The 11942-nt window shown below is 33.8% G+C and overlaps 2 protein-coding genes across 4 annotated transcripts; one reads left to right on the forward strand and one right to left on the reverse strand.

Moving 5' to 3' along the window:
- Positions 1-552: 552 nt before the first annotated feature.
- On the forward strand, positions 553-2263 carry LOC137713686 (mitochondrial import inner membrane translocase subunit PAM16 like 2-like). Of its 3 annotated transcripts, none has more exons than XM_068453018.1 (5): positions 553-650; positions 798-895; positions 1426-1513; positions 1673-1803; positions 1923-2263. In XM_068453018.1, exons 2-5 carry the CDS (start codon positions 893-895, stop codon positions 2049-2051), a joined length of 351 nt encoding a protein of 116 aa, XP_068309119.1. In that variant the 5' UTR covers positions 553-650; positions 798-892; the 3' UTR covers positions 2052-2263. The 3 variants fall into 3 exon arrangements, with proteins under 3 accessions (XP_068309119.1, XP_068309120.1, XP_068309121.1); XM_068453019.1 differs by having other exon boundaries at positions 576-650; positions 825-895; XM_068453020.1 differs by lacking the exon at positions 798-895 and having other exon boundaries at positions 595-650.
- A 6229-nt stretch (positions 2264-8492) lies between these two features.
- Positions 8493-9939, reverse strand: LOC137713843 (ethylene-responsive transcription factor ERF114-like). Its single transcript, XM_068453198.1, has 2 exons — positions 9518-9939; positions 8493-9149 (listed from the first exon to the last, which is right to left on the reverse strand). Exons 1-2 carry the CDS (start codon positions 9663-9665, stop codon positions 8668-8670), a joined length of 630 nt encoding a protein of 209 aa, XP_068309299.1. The 5' UTR covers positions 9666-9939; the 3' UTR covers positions 8493-8667.
- Between the last annotated feature and the right edge of the window lie 2003 nt (positions 9940-11942).

Consider the following 11942-nt stretch of genomic DNA (forward strand, 5'->3'; position numbering starts at 1 on the left):
TTGATAATGAACTTTACTACAAGGTAGGATTAATAGTTTTTTTCAGCACAGGGGTCGACTTAAAAGTAGTGTCTTATCACAGGGATCACGAAAAAAAATTTGGCCTTTAATGAAATATTTTATGGAAGATGTTTTTAAGGGTAATTTGTATTAAATTTATATATTTTAAAGGTAGTTACTTGGTTACTCATTCTTTGTTTTCTATTTATGTGTATTTTTGTTTTTTTCTAGATTAATTAAGTGTGTTTTTTCTAATAATTAAAAAATGTAGTGCTATTTACATACTTATTTGTACCTTGTACACACTCTTCTTCATTTCTGACTGTCAGATCAAAAGAATTCAAGAAAATCAATGAAAAAGAATTAACAAGAATAGGTATGAAATGAAAATGGATATGTGGATAGCACTTTTTGTTTTTTTTGTTTTTAATAATTAAAATAGTATTCTAACGTGCTTTTACTCATGTTCTTACTGAAGCCCAACCCGGTATTTAGGCCCAATCCAGTTTCTTTCTTTTTGTAGTTGGCTTCTTTCCCAAGGCGTACGACCTTCTCTAATCTCTCTCTCCCCCCTTTTGTATCTCTAAAACCCTAACCCCCCCTCCCTTTCTCTCAATCATACCAAAACCTGCCATCATCAAATTCAATCTGTAAGTCTCTCTCTCTCTCTCTCTCTCTCTCTCTCTCTCTCTCTCTCTCTCTCATTGATTGATGTACATCGATTAATTGCTTCTCTTTTCTTCCAAAATTTTCTGTTTAGGGTTTCTCTCACTCTCAAATGTTAGGATTGTGTTTAGTATTTGTGTCCATTGTGCTGCTGCTAGGTTTCTAGGGTCCTGACGGGTTGCCCCTGTTGCGAAATTTCTTGGGTTTATTTGCTTCTTCGTCGGTGATGGTATGTATTCTCGGTGATGCTTGTCTTATGATTTATTAGTTTCTACTTCAGCTTTGGGCTATCACGCAAAGTTTTATCCACTAAAATTCAGTCTGTTAATGGTACATGTATTTATGTTGGTGACCGTTCGTGAGAGAGTTGCTAGTTTTGTTTCGATTTTTGCTGCTGAACAAGCTCTCCATTGAATATCCAGCTTGCCATAAACATCTAATAATGTATCTTATTAACATTCCAAAACTTCTAAATTAAAGAACATCGGAAGGAACAATAGCCCGCCAGTCCACACGAATGAAGAAGAAAGGTTTATACCAGCGTTTAGAGGAAACCGAATCCCACAATGATGCCCAAAGTGAATGTTATCCCATAAACAAACTTCCTACCTGCTGTAAATGCAATTATCTTTGTATTTTGTTCCATCTGCAGCACTCAGAAGACAACTGAGGCTCTATAATTAGACAGGGCTTTCATGTTCTTCCTTCACTAAAACTGCAATCTTTCTCATGTAGTTAAGTTGTTCTTTGTGCGTGCAGGCTGCAAAAGTTCTTGCCAATGTGCTCGTAATGGGCTCGGCAATAGTGGGCAGGGCTGTGCTCCGTGCATACCAGCAGGCAATCTCAAGTATGCTCTCTTGCAATCCCAAATCTTAGCTAAAACCTTTTGGATATTTTCCATTAACTCTAACAAGGCACTAGCAGGTTTCTTGCATCTCTGCAAATCACAAGTGTACATTCTATCTGTATTTTATGATAAATCCCTTTGTGTTATCACTGAATGCAGATGCCTCAAAGAATGGTGTTGCTAACGAAGCAGTAAAGAATATTAGGAGAGCTAGCAAAATAATGGCTGAACCAGAGGCAAGGCAGGTTCTAGGTATCACGGAGCGTGCATCATGGGAGGAGATCTTGCAGGTGTGCTCTATTTGTTTGTGTTTATTTATTTATTCTCTCTGTTGTTTTCCCTGCATGTAAATGTCATGGTAGAATTTTCTGAGAAGTGTTAATCATTTGAAAAATTTTTCTTTATGAAGAGGTATGACAGCTTGTTCGAGCGGAATGCCAAAAATGGAAGTTTTTATCTTCAGTCAAAGGTCCATAGAGCTAAAGAAGTCTTAGAAGGCGCTTATGCAAAGAGGGCTCAACGGACTCCTGATGCATAACTTGTAGGCTCACAGTATTTTTTGCTCCCATTACATTATTCTCGGCATTCAATGTTAGGGCTGCTGCAGTATTCTTTTGGTCTCCACACGGTATGAAAAATTGACGGTTACCTGCTTATTGCGGTCTTATTCTAAATCAAGCTACTGTATTCCTATTGTATATGCTATTAAACCTTTGAGGTTTTGCCACCTAAATATAACGTTTCAATGTTCTCCGGATCCTTTGTTTCGTGATTTTTATGTGCCCGATTGTTATAGCTCGAATATATCAAGTTTATCAATTCCGAACTCTCACAATTAGCGCATTGTGATATGAAAAACTCCACCGAAGCGATCCATGAGCAGGCTCTCTGTCATGAGCTGTTTATGTGCAACAATTAGCTTATTTCTTGTTACTATTCTGTGGGTAGTTTTTAGGATTTACCGGGAGAGAAAAGAATATTCTGGCCCAAATCTGGTCCGGCCCAACACCAACTTGAAGTCGGACTAAATAGGCCCAACTTAATCCTCCTATGTCCGATAGTTTTTGGGCTGGTCCATCGCATTGGCAACTCTACCTTATTTCTTGTTAACTATGAAATTTATAACCGTTGTACATTGACGGATTCAGGATTGTAACATTGGGTTGTTCTAATAAAGAGTTAAAAACATAATAATGTAGACAAAATAACATTGAAAAATTAAACGAGAGGCTACAAATTTTCATTCATAATGTTTGTGCAAACAACATTACAACTACAAAGACTTCACGTCAAAGTTTCATAATAGAAAATTGGAATTTGGTAAAGTGAAGTCGAAGGTTTAAAGTCTTTTGGGCTTTAATTTTTTATTAAATGGTTTGAATTTAAAATGTGAGTTGAGTGTTGTCTCACGTGGTTCTAGAAGATGCTGCTAAGTCTTTTGGACTTTTAATTAAGTGAAGTCTAAAGGCCGTGCTGCGTGCACGTGGCTTTAATTTTTTGCTTTTTTAATGACCTGACGAATGACGTAGTTTTGGCTAACCTGTTGATGCTCTGCTCCTAACCATAGTGTAGACTTGGGTGGTCTTCTGATGTCCTAATAGCCACTTTCCGTACTTTTGGATGGTTCCATCACCATCCCAAGTTCCTTAATGAATCCGTTAATGTACACAATGCATCCAATATTATATTTCTTTTTACAGAGAAATAATTTTCACACTCGCAGGTACAACAACATATTATTCACCATAACTCAAGTTCAAATTCTTTTTCGTAGCTTAGAGTAGATAAATAATTTTGACACTTTTTTTCTTTCTTCCAAGTGTCTTTGAATTTCATTTAATTCTTTAATTTAAAAATTATAAGTAAATAAACAAGTCAAGTAAAATAAACGAGATGTACATAAATCACTTTCATTGTATCTCTTAGATGAAAAAAAGAAAATAAAAGAAAATTGGTATAAAATTGAATTCTTGTATGTAGGCCTAGGCAACCCCGGTCTGTTCGGTTTCTTTTCGGCTCACTTCAGCATGGTACAAGATCGGTCCGTTCAGTGTTTAGTTGGTTCAGTTTCGGTATTAGGTTTGGTAACAAACCGTACCGAATCAATTTTTTTAAATTTAAAAATAAAAAAAATTGGTATAAAATTGGAATCTAGAATGTAGCACCTGCAGGACAGCGACCAATACTCGTTTTGTAGCAAGAGGCGAATGTGAAGGCCGAAAGATTTGAAAATTTGGAGGCGACAAAAAAAGCAAGAGCCGGCCATGAAAAGGAAGCAGAGACAGAGGCAGTGGACCACAAAACTCGAACGGTTGATCCATATTTGGCAATTTGGCGTGGAGACTGGAGCGCTCAAGTCAACACCAGCCGACTTTTTCCCCTTTTCCGCCAAACTAATTTTTGCCACTCGTCCCACCACTCATACGTGGAGCGGAAGACTTACTTTCCCTCTGCTCTTTTTTTTTTTGTTTTTAGCAAGGACTTTGACTACAGCTTACGTTTATATTTTTATCGGTAATGTTAGAGAGACTAAATTTATAGAGGTAATGTTAGAGAGATCAAATTTGTAAATTAAATGGCATAGAAATTGATGATTGAATTATTGCTTAAATATTGAACAATGAACTTATTTTTTTTTTGTGACATATCATTTGTTTCCAAATTTAGTATGACAATTTATTCTCCATAGCATTACCCAATTTGTAGACCAAATTTTGTAAATTAAATGACATGGAAGTTGATGGTTGGATTATTAGTTAAGTGTTGATTAACATACTTATTTCTTATTGGTGACATATCATTTCGTTTAGAAATTAAGTCTATAAATTTAGTCTACCTACCATTACTCTATTTTTAAACCAGAAAATATTAGTACTTCGTAGTATTGATTAATGAATTAAAAATTTATTAAACCATTATAAAATTGATAAAATGTGAATCATTAGTCCTCAAAGTCAACCTTGTGAGAATTCTTGTCAAACTTAAACACGTGACATGTAGTGACGGATTCGGGATTTTAACATCGGGTGGTATCTCAATATAAATCTCCAAAAAAATTAGACGAAAATAACATTGAATAATTAAATGATCAACTATCAACTTTTCATTCATAATCTTTGTAAAAACAACATTACAAGCTACAAAGAAGGAATTTGTCCACAACGAGGTTTCGTACTCTAAAATATGTCATGATAGTTTCATTGTCAATATAAGAAAGAACAGATCCATGATGATTTAGAACTATCCAAAATTAGAGTTGAACTATTTGGAATAGGATTGTTCGAACTAATCAATGATGATTTTCGCTTGTAATATTGTTTCATACGTCTAATTTCTACACATATCAAATAATCAAAACAAAAAAATTATATCAATTTATGAAGCTAAAAAATATATATGAACTAACCAACACATGATCAAAACAATATAAAAAAATCGTAACAAATTAACAATAACTATAATCTATATTATGAATTCAATTGTTTCCATCCAATGCACATTAATTGTAACATACTATATGGTTAATTTAGACTAAAATAGAGAACTTAAAGTCAGAAATTAGGTTATTAAGTGGTGGTGAAGACTGGAGAGAAGTGAATCAGGTGGTGGTCGTGGAGTGGAGACTTTGCTCCAAGTTTGAAGTCAAAAGTGCAAGGAATATTAATAGAGATTATGAATTTTTGATGGGTGATGTTTTGTACATGGCTTATACCATTATTGGAAGAGGATACGGGTCATAATTCTGAAAACATTTAGGTTTCGACCAAAAAAAGGAAAAAAAAAAAAAAGGAAAGAAAGAAAGAGAGCTTTGGTAGCGGCGGTTCTTACCTAAAGACTAAATGGATCCATGTGTTGAAGTTGAACGCTTACCTAAAAAGAAAATTGAGAAAAATATTTGCGAAACACTCGAGCTTCCACTAGTGGTAGATCCATATACTACAATGATGGTTTAAAACCGTACTTTTGACTTTGGATATGGCAGCATGGACTTTGGATTAGATGAAAACTAATGGAGGCAGATTATCTGCCCTCCTACTTTTCGTGTCTTTCTGTTTTATGTAATCATGGTTAAGTCAAATTAATATTTTATATTATTTTTTATGAAGATAATAAGATAAAAATAAATAGTAATATAAAATATTAACGTAGCTTAACCGTGACCACAAAAATATGAGGGCACCTGCCTCCAAAACTAATAGGATAATATTAGAGAGATTTAATTTTTTAAATTAAATTTGAAAACAAAATGATGTATTTGTTGATGATTAAATTATGGCTTATTATATTAACACCTCACATATTGTTGAATAAACTCCACATACTTAATACACCCCACATTTACTTTTTCAACTAAAAATTATCTTCTTACACCTCATATACTTCTCTATAATACCCTCACACCCCACGTTCTCAACATACACCTTATATTTTCACATACACCCCACATTCATTAAATTTTATTATATTAAAGTTCTGTTAGTCGATGCATCTGTTACCTTAAATAAAACGTTATAAAAATTTGATCCGAGCTTATATTCTTGCTTATATGGTTTTCATTATTTTCCATGGAATGATCTTTCGTTTCCTTCTTTTTGTCCAACAGATAGTTTTGCTACTTTGACTTTCTCCTTTGCTTCTATTTAACATGTTGAACTATCTCCTGTCGGTGACTCGTGTTAACGTAAGGGACTAGGTGTTGGCATCTTGGTTGGGGATGATGGTATTCACTTGCTTTGTTTAAATACCAATTTAGCCATGAAGATCATTTTTTTTATTAGAGCTCATAATTTACTAATCTATCTAAATGTCAAATCCGAAAAGTTCAGTGCCCACAACCAATTTAGCCAAGAAGATCATTTTTTCACCAGAGACCATTTATACCCTGCTGTTCCCAGGTTAAAAATTCGGTTATGCAATCATGCTTGAATGATATTGCATCCTTACCCATCTTACGAAATAAACAGCAAGCATGCTTCAAAAAAATTTAGCAAAAGAAAAAAAAACACTACTAAACTATCTCTAAGAAGATTTGAATATTTCATAATATATCTTACCCTGTTATGTTGCAGAATACTTTCAGTTAATAAAAAAAAAAACATAATGACAAGACATTGTGAGTGCAGGTGTGTACAAAATTATAAATAAACTTACGGGTAGTTTTAGGATTTTATTTTTCATGATTTGGGGTGTAGGAAGAAAATAATTGCTTTTTTATTTTTTGTATTTTTAAATTTTAGGTTTTTTTGAGAAAAAATAGGGTTTAAATAGTCATTTTATACAAGTCATTTAACATTAAATATTACGTGGGATGTATTCAATAATTTATGGGATGTTATTAAAAAATCCTTAAATTATTAATTAAGTATTGATTAACATGTTTATTTCCTATTAGTAATACATTATTAGATTTAAAATTTTGATATCTCTAACATTATCCAAACTAATATCACATAGAAACTGAACACTTTACAAGGATCATTAAATCGTTTATTATCATAAGTTTAAGTAACATTATTATTTTTATTTGAATACACAAAAGTGAAAAACTTGTCAAGACTTGTCAGGTTTAAATAGGAGGATGATTCTCTACCCTCCTATTCTCATCCCCTTCCATTCTTTCATCCCACACATTATTTTTTGTCTTATTATCTTTATAAAAAATCAATATAAGATGTTAACGTGACTTAACCGTAACTGTTAAAATAAGAGGAGATGGAATGGTAGAAAAATTAGGATGATAAAGAATCATCTTCCATTTAAATAATCGTTTCTCTGAATTGACAAAACCAGCCAGTAAAAAGTAACCAGCCCTGTCAGATATTGTGTATGAGTGAAAGGCTAACAAATCAGAAAATTTTGGGAATACTGGTACATCATGTGTTTTAATAAAACTGGTGGGAAATTTTATTTTTTAAGTTATTAACTTTTTAGTACATATATCTTATAATTTATATAATGACACGTAATGTATCATCTCGTGTATCGATTATATTGAAAAATCCCTCCTAACAAACGCGTGAGACCCTTGTAATTAATAACCACACATTGCATATATCAAATCGATGCCAGAACAGCCACAATTTTCAGACCCCAGTTGTCGTGTTTTAACTCCGAACTTTTCTCACTCACTGCCGAATTCGGTGACAATCCTCACATCGAGAGTACACACGATTCACAGACAGATCGATCTATTTTTATTTTTTATTTTTATCAAATACATATCGATCTATCTCTAGGTTTTTAAGTAGTTAATAAACTATATATATATATATATATATATATATATATATATATATATGTATATAAAGGAAAACTAATGGAAAAATGTTTGAAAATTTTGAGTTTTAATGATAAGGACAAAATAAAGGGTAAATTGAATAGTATCAGGATTGATTTTTTAGTATAAAAATATAATTTTTCGTTAAAATAAACAGTATCATAAACTTTTCGTTAAAACTTTTTATATAAAACTCAAAAAGCTACAATGTGCAGCATAGATCTATATATTATATGGTTATAAAACCATGACCAGATCTGACGGGTACACGTTTAGCGCTCTCACTTTTTCGTTTGTTAGGGTCTGTACTTTCCTTTGGGCTCTATGTAATGTATATATGTGCACAAAATTCATGCAAAATACATACTTACATAGTTAAGTTAGCAAGCTTGCTTGATTAATTAACTTCGTTTCATACATCATGGAATTTCTCTTACACCACAATTATTGCATGCATCATATATGAGTTGATTCATGCTTGCTCAAATTAACTTCATTATTCCATCTTGATAAATCTAAGTAAAAATGTGGAAAGGCCCAGCTATTCTTTAAATGTGTTTTTTTTTTCCTCATTCTGCACGCTATGTACAAAGTGTGCACGAGTAAAAAAGGAGATCTGCAAAAATCACTTCCCATACATAAGGTTGCACACACATGCGTGGGAAATTTATATAGCTTCTTGTCAAATTAGTCCTCATCAAATGCAAACTGAAGTGAACTGTGATAAAAACTGAAAGTTGTTTTAGTCCAGAAGAAATTAAACAAAAATAAAAAAACGAAAGAAAAACACACATACATCAAAATTATATGAGCCATTTACTCTCCTTAATCGTTCAGTCTCTCCAAGCGTTCACCCTAGTGATTAGTTCACTATTCATCATCTTGAGTGACTTCCGTCAAAGTCTTTCCTATACTTATAAGGAGGAACCGAACTCGAACTTGAAGAAGAACCAAACTGCATCGAAAAGCTTTGGAGCTCTGCAGCTTGTTGAGATGGCATGGAGGACGACGACGTAGATGTGACATTATTATATCGTGCATAATCGAAAACATTGGAATATGTTGGTCGAGAAATATTAGCCTCAGGAGGAATATTGTTCAAGCTGTATTGTAATTGAGTAGTTAGTGTGAGACAACCTGACTCAGAGCTCCCTTGAACTACTCTTTCGGGGAAGTTGAGCTTAGCTTTGCTTCCTTTGAACCTGAGAGCAGCTCTATCATAAGCTAGAGCTGCAGCCTCGGCTGTGTTGAAAGTGCCGAGCCACACTCGGGCTGCCTTATTCGGATCACGAATCTCCGCCGCCCACTTTCCCCATGGTCTCCGCCTCACTCCTCTATAGTGTTGTCTCCTCAAATTCCCTTCACACAAACTTATATTATTAATTTCTTTAAAGAACAAAAAAACAAAAAAGAATTATTTCATATGGTACTTAAGTTAGTTTGAATAATGCTAGAGGGATCGCGTTAGTTGAATATAGTCAATACACATTGCTAATTGGTTACAGGAGCAGCAGGAGGAAATAGGGATGCAGAAATTACTCCTCAATCCACATAACTAATTGGTTACAGGAGCCCTAAATCCCTTATGAAGGAGATCAAGTAGTGTTGCTGGAAATAAATCAAATAGTTGAAGAAAAAAAAATATATCAAATAATTATTTTTTTCTTTCAGAAAGAGAGTTAAAATGAAGATTAATTCATTGTTGATAATAATATAGGATATAATACCTTGATCTTGAAGTAGTACTGGTTGAGATTGAGTCTCGGTAGGGCTAGACTGTGAGGTGATTAACGAACTTATTCCTTGCACTTGATCAAGTGGGTTATTAATTTGGTCACTATTATTTCCGATCACCTGAGCTAGAGCTGAAACCATGGCAGAAGTGTCTTCCTGAGATCGAGCTGAGTAAACAGGAAATATTTGATCTTCCTCTTTCTCCTTCGATTCAACCGAAGCCAGTGGCCTCTTCCCATGTTTTAGATCCACTTTGTCTAGCTATTAATACTTTGATGTTATATATGAGTCAGGATCTGATTCAAATTTGTTTAGCTTTGCTGCGTGCATTAAGAAAAAGACAGAAAATAAGGAAAGATAAAAAGAGATGAGAGGAGAGAGGAGGAAGAAGAGAGGTGGGAGATAGGGTTTGCTACAGGAAACTCTATGCTTATATATATTTCGTCATCCTGGTGTGAACGTTTGAAGAATCCACATTATTCCTCCAACATTATTTCTTCATTTAAATATAACATAATATATATATATATATAATTTAATTTATTTATTCTTCATTATTCTTTTACACTTGGATACACACCAATACAGATATATCCAAAATTTAGCAAGTTGGACGATGGAGGTTCCTAACTCAATGTGATGCTAGTCATCCAACTGTAATAATTACCTTAACCCTAATCCAACCAACAAATATGAAAAGTACTCGTTATCATGAGTTTAGTGCTAAGCTCTAGTTTTCCTAACATATCGAGTTTAGATTAGGATCAAACGAGAGTTAAAACCACTATGTCCCTTTCACATTGAAAAGAAATTGAAAAATATCATGATAAGTGCAAGTTTTATACAACAACACATCAAAAGTTCAATTCAAAACCACCACCACCACCTCCTCCCCAAACTCATTTAGCCACTTGTCTGACTATAATTGATTCTTAGGTTTGAATAGTTAGTTGTTTTTTCCCCAAAGTTTTGGGTTTTGAAGTATAATGTTGTCAAGGACTTATACGTGCAAAATATTTAAAATTATTCAGCTTCATGACTTTTCTTATATGTACTAATTCTTTCATATTAATTTGTAGGATTCTCGACTTGGGAAAAATTTGTCAAAAATGAATTCTAGAATATGATGCCTCAAGTCTAAAAAGTATTTGCATTGTTTAAGCTTCTTGGACAGTTAGTGTTCAATGAATCTGTTCAACATACAAGCACATGTATATCCACCACGTGTCCAACACGCGTAGCACGAAGTCATGCTAACCTTAATGCAATATACACCAACCTTTCTAGATAGTCAATGTCCAATTGACTTTCTAAACGGCTAGGTACTTTATTTAAGGACTAAGTGAGTATGGAATACAAGTCTCCCTGTCCTAACCTCCCTCATTTGGGACCTTGCTTCCATACCTTAAATCCTATAGACTCATTCACAATAAATTATCTCTATAATATAAAGCCAAACTCATAAATGAATAAACCTTGTCCATTTATTTATTAATTAATTTGAAGTTGTTACGTAATATCCAATTACGAAATTCACTTTTAGGGTACAACTCCAACAATACTAAGTGGTCAAACTGAGCAAGCAGACAAGTAAAAGTCCAACAATGAAAGGAAGGACCATGGGCGGTAGTGGACCACCAGATCACAAGGATCAGTTGTTAAATCCACTCACGAGAGGTCGAGTGAGGTAATATTTTTTTAAAGACGAACGCTCTAAATGGTTAGTGTTTTGTTTAAAGGCTAGCTAATGAAGTGTATAAGTCCTACATTAGCCGAGTGCTGTGTAAGAGTGGTAGGAACATCAAACCACCGTTTGTAAATGGAAGACTTGCCTGACCTCAGTGAATGCGGGTGCAAGAGATGTACTCCCACGTGGAGGGTTTTTTTTTCTTTTTTTCCTTAAAAAAATAAAAAAAAAAGAAGTTTGTCGAAAAACAAAGCTAGCCAAATTGGTCTTCGCTACACTGATGCTTTCACATACATATTTTCCCAACCACTAATTACCTGAAAATTTAAACCAATTGTCACTTCATGCTAAAAATATCCCATGCTCTACCACACATCCATATACCGATAAAGGATAAAAAAACACACTTCATAAACATATTTAAAATGACCCTTAAGGCCTGTCTAAGCAAAAAGGAACAAATTATTACAATTTAGAATTGTTCTGTTACTTGAAAAACTTAAAAAAGAAGAGAAAAGCACTGGAAACTAAACATTGCGGGGCTGGTCTACTCGGATCTGAGGTTTCTGGATTATTATGCTCAAGAAGATCAGCTGGATGGTCGGCTGACTGTATGTTTAGTGGCGGGGGCGAGGATTTGTTGTGAAGAGGGGCCTCACACAATTATAGAAGAAGACAAAATGAATAGTGGTTATAAACTTACTAATGCAAAACATCATAATATATACATC

This window comes from Pyrus communis, chromosome 13 (assembly GCF_963583255.1).
Source record: "Pyrus communis chromosome 13, drPyrComm1.1, whole genome shotgun sequence".
Lineage (NCBI taxonomy): Eukaryota > Viridiplantae > Streptophyta > Magnoliopsida > Rosales > Rosaceae > Pyrus > Pyrus communis.